This window comes from Protomyctophum parallelum, assembly GCF_964188405.1.
Source record: "Protomyctophum parallelum genome assembly, chromosome: 1".
Taxonomy (NCBI): Eukaryota; Metazoa; Chordata; class Actinopteri; order Myctophiformes; family Myctophidae; genus Protomyctophum; species Protomyctophum parallelum.
The window spans coordinates 37,137,324-37,152,412 of record NC_139697.1 but is presented as its reverse complement, the minus strand read 5'-3'; the positions used below and the strand labels follow the sequence as shown (position 1 = coordinate 37,152,412).

At 41.5% G+C, this 15,089-nt stretch overlaps 1 protein-coding gene across 6 annotated transcripts in view; it reads right to left on the bottom strand.

Annotated features, from left to right (window-relative positions):
* The window catches only part of LOC310869716 (receptor-type tyrosine-protein phosphatase U-like), a 176,688-nt gene that overhangs the window by 38,288 nt on the left and 123,311 nt on the right, over positions 1 to 15,089 (bottom strand). For all 6 annotated transcript variants that reach the window (XM_083780577.1, XM_083780579.1, XM_083780578.1 and 3 more), the window contains exons 11-14: positions 13,026 to 13,128; positions 10,254 to 10,533; positions 4,871 to 4,907; positions 1,694 to 1,832 (exon numbers count right to left, since the gene is read on the bottom strand). In XM_083780577.1, coding sequence (XP_083636703.1) covers positions 1,694 to 1,832; positions 4,871 to 4,907; positions 10,254 to 10,533; positions 13,026 to 13,128 — 559 coding nt within the window. The remainder of the gene's footprint in view (positions 1 to 1,693; positions 1,833 to 4,870; positions 4,908 to 10,253; positions 10,534 to 13,025; positions 13,129 to 15,089) is intronic.

Here is a 15,089-nt window from a genome sequence, read left to right as displayed (position 1 = left end):
GCAGAGATATAATTTGCCGGTGGAAAGCAGCCAATGATTCAAATGCGACCGGAGTGCATTTCACATTCACTTTTCTTTTGGGGGTAATGGGTGGGATGGGGTTGCTCAGCCAGCACAGGGACCTTGAAATTAAAAGATGAGATGGAACACAAAAGGTTGGCTGAAGTGTCAGAGAATGTAGGATTAATGTTCTGCTATTTCACCATCTCCACTTGTAAATTCATTATCATTGTAAAATGTATTTCTTAGTAGAGCACAGCTGCCAAAGTGGAATAGAGATACTGTACTCCTCTGGGTGGGTAACTCGGGACAGTGGGTCTGAAAGTGGGGTCCTTGGGGTCCCCAGCCTTTTTCTTTTCTTTCTTTCCTTTCCTTTCCTTGTCTTTTCTTGTCTTTTATTTTCTTTTCTTTTTCGTATAAAACAATGTGTTTAACCACTTTAATGGCTCGTACACACCGCATGATATTTGGTCCGATCATGCTGTCGGGGACCATTTTTGGCACTCGCTGAGAAAACTCCCGATCTGACACAAGATCGGGCTTTGATCATCAATGTTTTGCTCACTGTGTGTGAAAGGCTCTGCGAGAAGATATAGCGCCGATAAAACCTGTTTGTGTGTGTGCCTGTGTGCGTGTGTGTGACTGTGTGACTGTGTGTGTGTGTGTGTGACTGTGTGACTGTGTGTGTGTGTGTGTGTGTGTGTGTGTGTGTGTGTGTGTGTGTGTGTGTGTGTGTGTACACACATACGGAGAGAGACGTTAAATCAAGATTTAACGTCCTGTCTCGCTATAGCGCACGTAGGCTATACGGATACGCTATCACAAACATTTAGCCCTGTGTAGCCTGGCTATTCCTGTGTGTGTGGCGTGCACGCAGAGAGAGAGAGAGAGAGAGAGAGAGAGAGAGAGAGAGGCGTCCTGTGTCGGTCTCACACTTGTATCACGCCATCCTGCACGTGTGTGAGATGTCAAAATGAAATGGAATAAAGTGTGTGATGCCTACCCGGCTATAAATCGTTTAAGGTGAAAGTCACACAGATATACAGTAATAACAGTCGATAAAAAAAAATAAAGAGACTCCTGTAGTGTGAAATACATAACGATCTGATGACTCGCCGACAACTTTAAAACTCCTACAGTCTGTAGGGGCCATAACCCTATTTTGTAATTTGGCTATTCAAAATAGCAATATGTAGATTTGTAAGCTGATCACAAAGCGAATTCATGAAAATGTTGGACGTTTTGAACAACCCAAATCTTCTCTTATGGGTGTTCAGGTGAGGGTCTCTGACCAAATACATATACATTTGGGGTCCTTCACATCAAAGTGCCACTGACTTAACCCATTCTGACCGGGCACCCATTTTGGTGTCAGCATCACGTTATGCTTTAGCTATTTAAAAATAGCAGATCTACAAGCTCATATCGCGCCACCGAGTGGCGCGATACGAGCTTGTAGGTCTGCTATTTTTGAAAAATCGAAGACACTTTTAGAATCTGATCTCAGGTCAGAATGGGTTAATAATGAAACTGTCAGGATGTAATAGACATTTTTAGAATCTGATCTCAGGTCAGAATGGGTTAAGAGCACGAACAACTCACATTGTAGAAGATGGATGATGATGGATCATGGCTCTGACGTGAAACATGGAGCATAAATCACTTCAGATTGACCAGCAACACATGTACGTACCCCTTCTTGACAACGATGACAATGGCCCCCAGAAGCAGGATGAGGACCACCAGACCTCCAGCACAGGCTCCCAGGATCAAGCCCATGTCCTCTGCATGCTGGGATACCTCCAGAGCCCGCTTGGAGTCCTTGCATGCAGCTGCACAGAGGAACAAAGACATTTCATTCATTCTGTTTTTAACACAACAAAGAAACCATGTAAATATGCTATAGTACATTTAAGCAACGACAGTACACTTTGAGACCCTGCAGATTATACATTTACTTATTATCACGTGACTATACTTTGTGCCAATGACATATAAATCCTGAATTCTATTCATGTCTATGGCTGCTAATCATATACCTCTCACATAACGTAGCAGTGGATTACCACGATTAAACAACAGATAACCTCAATGTATTATAAAGAGGAGTTCCAGTTCCACTGAGTAATAGTTAATTTAGATAACTAGACTATAGAGCGTCGCAGTCCCGAAGAGGAAGCAACAGTAGCCAGTTTACAACGAGACACTCAACGGTCGCTCTGCCGGGTCAACCGTGACATAACTTGGAATAATATACTGTATGCCAAAGACTCTGAACTCTAACTTTTAGGGTATGGTTATTGTACTGATGTGGACACTGTCAGGTCCCTTTCCCATTGCACTGATCGTAATGAACACTTTATTTGATTGCCATTGCTCTGATTGTAATGGACACTTTAGAACACTTTCATTAACCAGACTAAACAATCAGCAGCACTCTCTTTTGTCAATGAAATGATTTGCACCATCGTCAACATTATACACATTCTGATGTGTTTTTATTCTGCTGTTGATGCTGCATTCATATTGACAGTGAAGCAACTGTCAACGCACGCACGCACGCACGCACAGCCTGGTTGTTTTGTTTCTTTTCATTATAACACGTTTTTTTTTCTCCACTGCAACATCTTTTGTTTCTGCCTGCAATCCAAATCACTTGAGTCTTGAATTGATTTCTAATTTAGTTGTTTCTTTTGTCCGCCTGTCTTGACAAAATACGTTTGTATGAGCCGCTTGGGTTTTCCTACCTCTGTATTGTGCAAATTAGTTTCTGGTTGTAATTGGTTGTTTTCATTCTTTTGTCATTTTCTCACAAAGTTTCATCATGTCTAAACTAATTTAAAGTAACCTGACACATTTAAATAGATGCCGAGACATGTTTTATCAAGCTATTCTCACAGGGCAAGGGTTAATGTTTCTACTGGGGGGATGCTTGTCTGGAAGCCAAATTAAATTTTATCCCCCAATCTTAGTCCTTATGCCAATTTATTTTGAGTGCAACACCCCAGTGATGTTGACATACTGTTCCAGTGACAAATGTCCACGAACAACACATACCTGTACAACATACAACAAAAATGAACTCCTACCCATAATCTAATTTATGAAGCATGAGATCAATGATGGATAAACACATCTGCTAGGAGAAGCTGCAGATGACACTGGGGTATTCCAGTAATCCTAGCGAGCTTCTTTTACCACTGCAAGAGCACAGAGGGAAGGTTTATCTGTGTAAATGAGCCTATTATCCTCCTCAACCTACAATATAACATTATATCCACCTGAGAGAGAGAGAGAGAGAGAGAGAGAGAGAGAGAGAGAGAGAGAGAGAGAGAGAGAGAGAGAGAGAGAGAGAGAGAGAGAGAGAGAGAGAGAGAGCGCAGAATGGATGCTTTCTCCAATTCAGGAAGGCTATTTTCCACAGCAGACTCTGAGCCATATGTCAGCACATGGCACCATCTTTAATATTCTTTATGCATCGCTTGTCCCCAAATTTCCATCACACCCAGCCAGGTGCTTGAGATCCCTCTCGCAATGAATCATCATTTGGGCTTCCCTGGTGTTTCACCAAAGACAGAGCAGTGTCACTTGGTTGCACTACTGATGAGCAAAACACTGAAGCTATAGATGAAACACTGCGCATTAAAGGTATAATAGCCTGAAAGAACCATACGCTTTTCCTGTGCATAGGGGGCAGATCAAACTGGTGCTGGAAACGGACGCCCCTGGTTTTGCTTGCTGGGCAGTGGACTGGTTATAATATCTTGCATCAATGCACCTGCTATCACACCAACACTAATACCTGAACAGGAAATGGAACAACATCAATTGTACGTCCTCAGGGTCACAATCATATACAGGACCAAAGGGTGTTTCATATAAATATGCCTGCAACTGCACCTCCACTGCTTTTGTGCCACAGCGACAGACAATAGTGAGGCGGGAACCTTTGATGTCAGTGTGCTTCAGATAAGAAAGGGAGAGTTCGGGGAGAGGAATCCAATTTAACATGGCCCTTCCTCATGAGATTCTAACACAATCTGATAGGGCGGGGAAGAGAGGGGCTATAATTCACCACCATCCGTTCATCTGCTTACTCTCTCTATGCCTACTGTTTAAATTATAGACTTCTATCTCTCTCTTCCGCTCTGCCTCAAGGTGTGTGTCTCTCTCTCTTCCCGTCTCAAGGAGCAGAATATGGTGCTGCATTCTCCATTTCAAAGCTGCCGTAACCCAACGGGGGTAGCCTATTCCAAAATGTTAGAACAAGCCAAAATGTCAACGTCAGTAATAGAGCACCGAAGTCTGATATAATATATATATATATAATATTGGTAGAGGGTGCAGAACCGCAGATCCACGGATTCATGTACTTTTTATTTGCATTGTAATACCCATAGGAAGATTTTAGAATCAGCCTCATATAAGAACTGTGTTTGAATAAACAAATCATCCAGGCCGCTGCACTCATATGGATATGAAGAATCACCTGACGCTAATGTTACTGCTGCTTAATTAGTTAGAATTTTGCTAGAAGCAGACTATATCATATATGTATGACATACATATACACGCAACTGATTGTCGCAAGTGATACAGAGTCACCTCCCTGACAATAACACCAAGACAGGAAGAGAAGAGAAGAGAAGAGAAGAGAAGAGAAGAGAAGAGAAGAGAAGAGAAGAGAAGAGAAGAGAAGAGAAGAGAAGAGAAGAGAAGAGAAGAGAAGAGAAGAGAAGAGAAGAGAAGAGAAGAGAAGAGAAGAGAAGAGAAGAGAAGAGAACAGAACAGAACAGAACAGAACAGAACAGAACAGAACAGAACAGAACAGAACAGAACAGAACAGAACAGAACAGAATCAACGCTATACCTTTGCGAGCAATCCGGATGCAGTTGATCCTCGTCTCCTGTGGGGAGAAAAAAGAGGAAACAAGTTTGAGTTAAAGTCGTACCCTTGTTAGGATCCCCAATTAGCTGTGCCCTAAAGCAGTGGTTCTCAAATATTTTGGACTCGGGTCACCCCTGCAAATAACGTTTTCATCCACAGCAGCCCTGAATCACACCTTTACTATAGAACCTTATGTCATACAACAGTATGTAAATCTTTCCCCCTAGGATACAGTGTCATTTCTATTAGGACAGATTTAAAGGGCCTACTACATGAAATTCAACTTGCATATATTTTTGTGTGTTTTTTGCGCTCCCCCTTATGTGTTTTCTATCCTCCCAAATACGCATTTGAACAATCAGGCTTTCTCATCATATACTGTAGGGGATTTTAAGTTAATTGTTCTCAGGAACAGCTCAACTGATTTGGTTGTACGAGTGATGTTATCTGTATCACCCTACTTTGTATAATTCCTCTCCCTCTTCAGTCTTCAGTTCAAAATTTGCATTTCCACTTTGTTTACAATGTCCGCCATTGTTGATTTTCCATGCTGGCATGGAAAGGAAACAAGCCTGGGTTTATCTAGCATCAGTGTTATAATGACTCAAAGATAAAAACTATTTGCATATCAACGAACCCACCACCTCAGGACATTGTGGTACTGCAGCTAAAACTGCTCCAGGAGCCAGAAAGAAATAACAAGGACTGGTTATATAAGGCTCAAACCAATAGAAACTAGAACTGCACTCTGTCGAGTGCCTACTTGCTTGTTGCACACAAGTAGGCCATTTATGGCCTACTTGTGTGCAAGCAGAGCGTGCAAGTACTGTAGACCGCTACAAACTTTCAAATCTCAGCCTCTCTGTGAAAGAACGTTTGCAATATTGAATTATTAGGTTTAGCTATTTGCTACGTACCTTGCTTTTGGAGGGAAAAAAGTTGTATTTTGAAATATGGTAAAATCTGAATATGATATTAAATATTAAAAATCACACTCAGAAGTGAGGGGCGCTCTTATCATCGTACATCATCATATAGTATATCATCTCATTCCGGGCAATCAGAATTGGCCTTTTTTACTATTTAACCCATTCTGACCTGAGATCAGATTCTAGAAATGTCTATTACATCCTGACAGTTTCATTATGAATCCATTCTGACCTGAGATCAGATTCTAAAAGTGTCTTCGATTTTTCAAAAATAGCAGACCTACAAGCTCGTATCGCGCCACTCGGTGGCGCGATATGAGCTTGTAGATCTGCTATTTTTCAATAGCTAAAGCATAACATGATGCCAACACCAAAATGGGTGCCCGGTCAGAATGGGTTAAAAAAACATTTTTGAATAGTTCAAATAGCTACAAGCTCACAACGTGTCAATGCTCGAACAATTTAAAAATGTTTTTCAAAATAGTAAAAATCACACCTGTGTGAAGTGAGGGGCGCTCTTATCATCATCGTACGTACATCACCTCATTCTGGCCAATCAGAATTTGCGTCCTCACATTCGTCTTCAATGTTTGTGTTACGCAATGTCTGTGTTTACACGAACACTCAACATTGTCTATTCATTGTCAATGGCAGTTAATGTTTGTGTTAGGTCGGACAAAGTTTGTGTTTACACACACACACACACACCAAAAAACTACACTTGTGTGAAGTGAGGGGCACTCTTAATATCACCATACATCACATTCCGTGCTCAGCCAATCACATCATCACATTCCGTGGTACACACAGACACACAAAGCTGGGCATAGGAAGGGCTAGCGCCCCTCAAAAAAAGACGTTATTTTTAAGGGTAAGGCACCGGCAAAAATAGGGCTCTCGGTGATGTGCTGTAGAAGTAAAGTGCAAGTGACTCTGATTGATTCCAAATATACATTCTGAGGCATCAGGTACCCCTTGATTTGCGTCAAGGCACCCACTGGGGTGTGACGATGTCAAGGAAACCCTGGACTAAAGCACCTGGGGGGGCACACTGTGTGTGTAAAACACCCCCCCCAACCGCCACCCCACTGCTCCGCATTGCTCCAGGTCCACAAATCCAGGTCTTCTAATTGGCTCCCCATCTGCCCAACCAGCACTCCCTCATCCGTGACTCCACGGGGCACGTTATCAAATTAAGGTTTTAAAGATGCTAAATCACACTTTATGTGCAATTATGCTAATCTGTGCTCCGAGAGTGGAGTCAGAACCTTCTCACCTAAAGCGGCACCAAACTGCCTTTTTTAATTGAAAATCTCTTCCAAATAGACTTTCATCTCCTCCTGTCTCTGGAAGTGACAGATACGTTCTACTTACCTCCCCATCAAGAGGTTATTAAAGCAGCTGCTGCTTATATGCAGTGGTGTAAAGCACACTTACTCAAGTACTGTACTCATTACCTTTACTTTACTTTAGTATTATTTTTTTGTTACTGAGTATTTCAACAGTGTGGTACTTAAGTAAGACATCTTTCATCATAACATGATGAAGTTGCTGATTAATTGTCACACAAAAAATTGCGATTAACAATTTAATTATGTTTTTTTGCATTGAACATTGGAACGTTACAAGTTGTATTTCTGTTTGCTTCACTGACACATTTAATTATGTAATACTTGTTTCTTTCCAGAAAATTTACAAAATAGATGAAATAGTTGATATACAAGCTACAACATGTCACAAAGTGGTGTGTTATAAACCTGTAGATCTGCTATTTTTGAGGGGCCTGCTATATACAGCTTTTGTCCCCACACGTCTCAATATTTGCCATTGACAATGAAAGGAGAAATTAGGTCAAATGTCAGCCAAATATGACAGGCAACAGACATTCTGATTGGCCAGTATGAGATGATGCATGATGTACGTGTACGATAAGAGCGCCCCTTCACACGGGTGTGATTTTTCAACAAGGAAATGATTGAAGATTATGCAAAAATAATTGTGATTATCTCAAATAATTGCAATTAGGCGATCATGTTTTTGTGTCCTAGCTTTGTCAAAGTGTCCTCCTGGCCTAAACACTGTCCAGCGGCTTGCATGAGACATGGGCTGCCATCCATTCCAATAATGATGTCCACAGTAACCTACCTACGATATTTATCCAGCACAGTCCTCGCTATAATGTTTGCGTTACATTTGCAACATGACACCCACAATGACATTCAGAGGCTGTTTTGAGAGCAGAAGTGCTTTGACAAAGTACTGGTTCCATCAGCGCCTTTCATTTGAGTCTCATTTGGGATGAGAGCTCTTGATGTGAGGCTTACTGGTGGTACACTGGATCAATAGGGAGAGATTTCAATCACATTTCACAGCACAGAGACACAGGGAGGCCTTGACCTTCAGCTCTCATTCATGAGAGTTATGCCCAAGGCCAACTCCATTAAACACACAAGAGGGAGATTGTTCCTCTCTTCCTCTCTTCATTCCCTGAGAGGTACAACATATTTACAGTATTGTTCTGCAGATGATACACCAGTCAAAGTGCTTTTAACTTCAATGTACCTGTACTTGCTGGTCAGGACTGTCCTTATTCATGCAAGTGTCGCAAAGTGGCTCAGAGCCCCTGCCTGAAACCTAATATCTCCCCTGGTCATGGGGGAATTCCCCTTTAGGCTAGTGTATAAGATGTTTGGCGTAATTGTCCCTTCCTGTGCGGGAGACCCGGGTTCAAATCCCGTGCATTATATTGGTTCCGCCAGTGAAGCAGAGTTACTCTGAGCCTCTGCCTGAACATCAATACAAGGATTGGATTCCCCTTTAGGCTAGTGGATAAGATGTTGGCTTTGGTATACCTTCCTGCACGGGAGACAGGGTTAGAATCTTGGGCGTTACACTTGATCCTCTGGCAGATTCTTTAGACTTTTTAAAAGACTTAAAGGTTGCATCACTTTTTTTTTCAAGCATTTTTTCTAGCTGAAAATGAATATACCCCCCATAAAGTTCTACAAGGTGATCAATTTGATAATTCTACTTGCACAATATTTAATTTAGTCTCTACTCCTTCTGGGCATTTTTGGTCACAGTACATACACGTGAAATTTGTCCGTCAAGAAATTCCTTGCAGATGATGATAATAAGTATCAGAGTATGGAAGCATTCGTTATCATTAAAGCCTGCTGCACTATGTGCAAATTAAAAACATGTGGCACGCATGGGCCGTTGAGTGATATTCAACGAGCGCTTACAAACTCCAACACTCACATGCAAGGAATTTCTTGACAGGAAGTAGCTCATTAAATGTCTAGGCCTACGGTGATTCTTTTAACAAACACTTTGCAGATAGAAAGAGGATAATTCAAGCTTTCCATACAGCTGCAATGTTGGTCATTTTGACGTTGTTTAATATAATTAGAGAGGACTTTTCTGTTTGGATGAATGAAAAGTGAAAGTGAAAGTAGCACCTTGCTGGCAAGATGGCTGCGGTCTGAATAAAGACAATTAGTGGATGTTTCAAGTGTCTTGCTCATCGACACTTCGACACAGACCAGGGCAGGAGGTAGCCCCTCTCGGAACCCTCCATAAAGCTTTTCTGAAATGTTGATGTCGCTTTATTGTAGGGTCCCTGTTCATAACTATATTTTCATATGGGAATTTTGGAACGCGGACATAAATATGCTCTCTAACATCGTATCTGCGGCGTTTGACAGCCTTTTTTAGTTTAAGTTATTCTGAATTCGTGAACTACCTATACAAACCGCTGCGAATATCTTCTGTGGCGCGGAAGCCGTTAAGTATTTTTAATCTTTGTTTGACCGATTTGGTCGCTTTATTTCTTCTTGTTTGTTTACCGTTTATTGTACCGCCTCCCGGTGTGCGGTTGGCTTGTGCGGCTACGTCCCTGCCTCTGATCTGCTCTGTCATAGCTATAGCGCCACTAGCTAGCCAGATAGGCGGTACAATGAGGTGTCCGCACCACAGGAGATATTCGCAGCGGCATGTATGGGTACTTATACTTCACATATTCAGAAGCCCTCACACGAAAAAATGTCGTCAAAGAGCGCAGACAGGCGTTATCCACGTTGTTTATGTTTTATGTATGTCCGCGTACCAGGTGGCAGGATACTGCTGGAACAGGACCCAATGGTCTGTGTCGTCAAAAATGTCAGAAACTTCAGTACCATTGGGTTCTGCTTGGAGGGCTAGGCAGGAGGGTGAACCTTCTTCTTTTCAGACAGCCTCTCTACCAACTGTACTTTGTATTTAGTGCCTTCAAAACAGATTAATTTGTTTCTGACAAGCAGTGAACAAATCTAAACTGACTGTCAAGGTTGCTAAAGCAAAAAAGTGATGTGTCTACTCTCTGGAAACAGCAGCAGCAGTCAGGTAGTGCTTCTTACTCAATACTCAATACTTCTTACTTAATGCTTCTTACTCACCCCTCTGAAGTTGCTGGTAGCCTGAAAGTACACCAGATAGTTGTTGGTGGGATCTAAGGGAGCGTTCCAGTAGCCGTTGTAGGTGTGGTTGTCCCCCACGGTGAAGGGTGTGGCCTCCGGCAGACTGCTGGGCGCCAGCTCGGCTGAGTAGTAATGGGGGACTCCTTTAGCCTGGGCCTCGTTGTGGGAGTTGGGAGTAGGAAAACAATCGACGGTGCCCAGCTCTCTCTTCTTCACCTGCCTGGACCCATCCTCTTCCACCACCACCACCTGGTATGCACTGAAGGCAAGTAGTCACACGATATTACACAAGTCGGGTCCTCCTGGACCACAACTACTCCAGCCTACTACGTATATTCAACTGGTGTACTGTACTTCTGATGATCATGAAACATAGTATTGGTCATGATTGTCATAGTTCAAGTCTGTATACTTACTATACTATTGTATACTGTAAGTGGGTGTCACCCTGTGTAAGCGTGGGCCTACACTTTAACAGTCGCCTATCAATCAGACGACTTCAGTAGATTCAGAACACTGCCGCTCGGGTCCTTAGTCCTTACTAATACCAAGAAAGTGGAGCATATCACTCCGGTCGTTATAAGCCTTATATGGCTCCCTGTGTGTCAAATAATTGATGTCATAATACTACTGTTGGACTATTTGGAATACACTACATGGAATACATTTCTGATCTTGATTCTGATATTATGAACCATCCAGGTGTCTCAGGTCCTCTGGGAATGGTCTGCTTTCTGTGGCAGCATTTAATTAAGTTTTTATGCACCGTCATAATCAGGAACAAACTCCCAGAATACTTGTTTTATGCATCCTAATGGAATTTTATAATTGTATTTCCTTTGCTTGATGTTGTTGAAATGTGCTATGCAAATAAAATGGTCTCATGCCTGCCTAAATCTGACAAATACAACCTGCACATACCTAGAAAAAAGTAATTTATAATAAAATAAAATAAAACCATTACAGATTCTTGGATTTCCATGTAAGCCACAATGTCGCGGGGAAAAAGAGTGACAAATCCATGGTGCGGTGCCCTGTAGACCAGGTGTAGGCAATCAATACTGAGCTGTCAAGCTGCGCTTAATGGTACACCTCAGCTATGGCTGCGCCCAGAGCACCCCTCCGTGGATTTGTCTATACATTGTCATCAGTCTCTCTGGTCTGGTTCTTGTGTATAGAGCATTATGCGTTTGTCTCGTTTCCTCTAGACACCTTTTCTTTTTCCATTTTATTTATCAAGCCTCACCACAAAGTAGGTCATAATAATTTGTCTTGTTCTCACCAAGGGCTTGTTAGATGCTGAATGTAATTAACTGTCTGGAACAGTGTTCCCAGAGGATACAAAATATGTGTGTTTCTATGGATACTCATACATACTTGGCAGCTGCAATAATAATCATGAGACCACAGGAAGGGAGGTTAAGTACTATACTACAGTATACAGACACTTCTTTTCTCCTATTGTACTGTACATCATCACTAATGAATGTACAGCAATTACAACAAACATTCCATTTAGTCTTAAAACTTCAAGGCCTTAGAAACTCACATTTACCTGAGGCAATTTATATGATAAGCATTTAATTATAGGAAGAAAAGTATAGTATCCACACGTACACGTTCACAATCCTATTCTCACATCATCACTATTAACACTAGGACGTCGGAGCAGCCGTTCTGACCGAATTTGAGATTTAAACGTTTATTTTCTTAGCCCATGGAGTCCAGAGAAAGTTCCCCTTGCATGACTTTGTCTAAATATTCGATTGAAATCATCTCTGTTTTTTCCCCATTTGAAACGTTTTGTAAATATGATTTTAGGCAGATATCTCCTACTCAGTCTGGCTATTTCGGCCCAATCGACCGCCGTCCCCCCTTCTCCCCCACTCGTCTAATGATCTTCACACCTCCGACAGCTGGAGACGGCATTGTTCAAGCCTGCATTCCATGTCCAACGAATTAAATCATATACGTTTGGCTGGTTAATTAACTTGGAATTTGTCAATCACATCGTCACTAATTTAAGAAAGTGTAAGAACGTTTTAAAGGTAGGGTAAGTGATTTTCTTTGGTTAAAATAAGTAGTAGTAGTAGTAGTAATAGTAGATAGTACTCATTGCTATAGAGTGTTTGTTGAATAACAGGAGTTTCCATGTCTCCATCTTTTTATTAAACAGAAAATGTATTTTCAGGTCGGGATACCAATTTGATCCAATCAGGGTAGTGGGGTACAGATTGCATTCAGAATACAGCGTAAACAAGTGGAATTGTAAGTGATGACACAAATAAATGAGCAGACAAAATTGGAACTGGAATACTATAACATTTTAAGCTGATACATGGCTACTCTCTCCTGATTGGCTGAAATGTTGTCACCTTCTTGAAAATGTATTTTCTGTTTATTAATTAAAGAGCTCTGGAGAGACAGGGAGACCCCTGTTACAGAACAAACACTCTAGAGCGATTAATATCAGAATATAGTGATTTGAGCTTTTAACAAAAAACGTTGTTTTAGCCAAAAAATATCAGTTACCTTAACTTTCATTCTTAGTAAATAAAGTCGTTTTGCACACCTATTTGCAAGGACCTGTGTGTGTGTAGGAGAGAACAGTCAAGTTAGAGAAAATAAGTTAAGAGAAAATAAGTGGTCCCACACACTACAGGACATGCAGTAGTGTAGCTGTAAATGATGCAGTGTGGTTGGTGGGTGTTTGAACGTACACTTGTACAATACATCAGTAAGAAGGTGTACCTGACAGGAGCTCCTCTGCCCACCGCAGGGCGAAGCACAACTGTGATGGTGCTCTCTGACTCGCTCAGCGGAGAGGGGATTTCTCCATAGTCAAACACAGGAGCTGCAGAGAGAGAGAGAGAGAGAGAGAGAGAGAGAGAGAGAGAGAGAGAGATGATTATCAAAATAAAAGAGAGCATTGACATTTTATAACCACCTATAGGAAAGTGAACCAGACACGCTCCACAAAAAGTCCCTCACATACAGTGAAATATATCCCCCTTAGCCCAGTTAGCTCTGGGACTATAAAAACACTGAGCTACACTTCCTAACCACCTGCCCACTGTACCAGGAGATGCGAAATCAGTACTAGTTGGCACAGTCTACAGACCTCCTGACCAGCAAGGCCTCTATGATATTCTTGAGGGATGCTTAACTGAGGAGGAGGGTGCAGAGGAAATCCTGATGGGTGATCTGAATACGGACGTACAACGTGAAGAGGCGCCTGTTTTCAAATCATTTAGTAGGTTCTGTGATCTGCATAGTGTCAGCCAGCTAATTACCCAAACCACTAGAGTGTGTGTTTCTACTCAAACTGTCATTGATCTCATTCTGACCTCGGACAAATCCAGAATCTCCAAGAAAGGTGTTATTGTATGCGGGCTTAGCGATAATTTTATGATATTCTGTACCCGCAAAAAACTAAAACTTAAGACCGGCTGCCACAAAACAGTCACATCAAGGGACCTAAATTATTTTCGCTCCTATGCCATCAAAATGTGGAACATGCAAATCCCTTGACTCCTTCAAAACCGCTCTCAAAGGGCACCTACGGACGGCTGCAATTCGAAACTGGCCCCCGTAAAATCTGAATCCCCCCCCCCCACCACTCACCCCTTTTCCCCCCTCACTGTATATGATTCTTTTCCCTTTTTACCTCCTATGATGAATTCCTGTTCTTTTTTTATTTTGGCTATATAGAAGTGTCTATTTGTACGTCTCTAAATGTTTTAATGATTTGAACAAGGTGGACCCTCTTGTAAACAAGTGTAATGCTTTATTGGGTCGTCTTTGTATTGAGTTGTGCTTGAAATGTACTGTAATTCTGCAATCTGTTAATAAATATTTCAATCAATCAATCAATCAAACCAAGACATCAGAGACAAGTACAATAATGATTTGTGAGCTGCTGTGACAGGAGAAGGATGTCTAATGGAATACAACCACCTTAAGGACTACAGAGAACGGTGGTGTAGTCGGTACTGCAACCTCACAGCTAGAGTGAGTGTGTGTGTGTGTGTGTGTGTGTGTGTGTGTGTGTGTGTGTCGGACGCATATACATTTTCTATGGTCGGACTCGATTTGGGTCGGACACAAAGCTGTCGGTAACGGGATGGATTCATTCTGGAAAAATCTGCCCGATCTCAGATCTACTGCCTACCTGGTCGATTATTTTTTCCTTTTTTGTAAAAGCCTTAATGACTAAAATCATTGTGTGTATCCCTGTATTGTTTACACCAAATTATATAAATACTGTTACATTTAAATAAATTCCTGCTACTTGTCGCAAAGGTTTTATTCCAAGTGAATGCAAAACAAAAGAACAAAAAAAAATACTACATATAACTATTTCTGACTGAAAATACACAATTTGTATAGTCTTCCCTCAAAGTAGCTATGTAACACAGCTGTTTACACTTTTATTGTATTATGTTTTATTGAATATACATAGTTTTAATCCTATGTATATTCATATATTTACATACATACATAATGTATTGTTTTGATTGTGTTGTCCCACTTTTGCTTTGACAATGCATGGTTTCTCATGCCATTAAAGCTCCTTTGAATTGGAGAGAGAGAGAGAGAGAGAGAGAGAGAGAGAGAGAGAGAGAGAGAGAGAGAGAGAGAGGATGAGGAAAGGAAAGGAAGTAGAGATATGAAACCATCCAAGCATCTTTGCTTACACACTATCCTTATTCATTACTGTATGTCCCTACATCCACCCACACAACGCCACTGATTGATGAGAGCCAGGTGCGCCTGGTGACCAAACACTTGGAAAACAAGCAGGCCCTTATAATT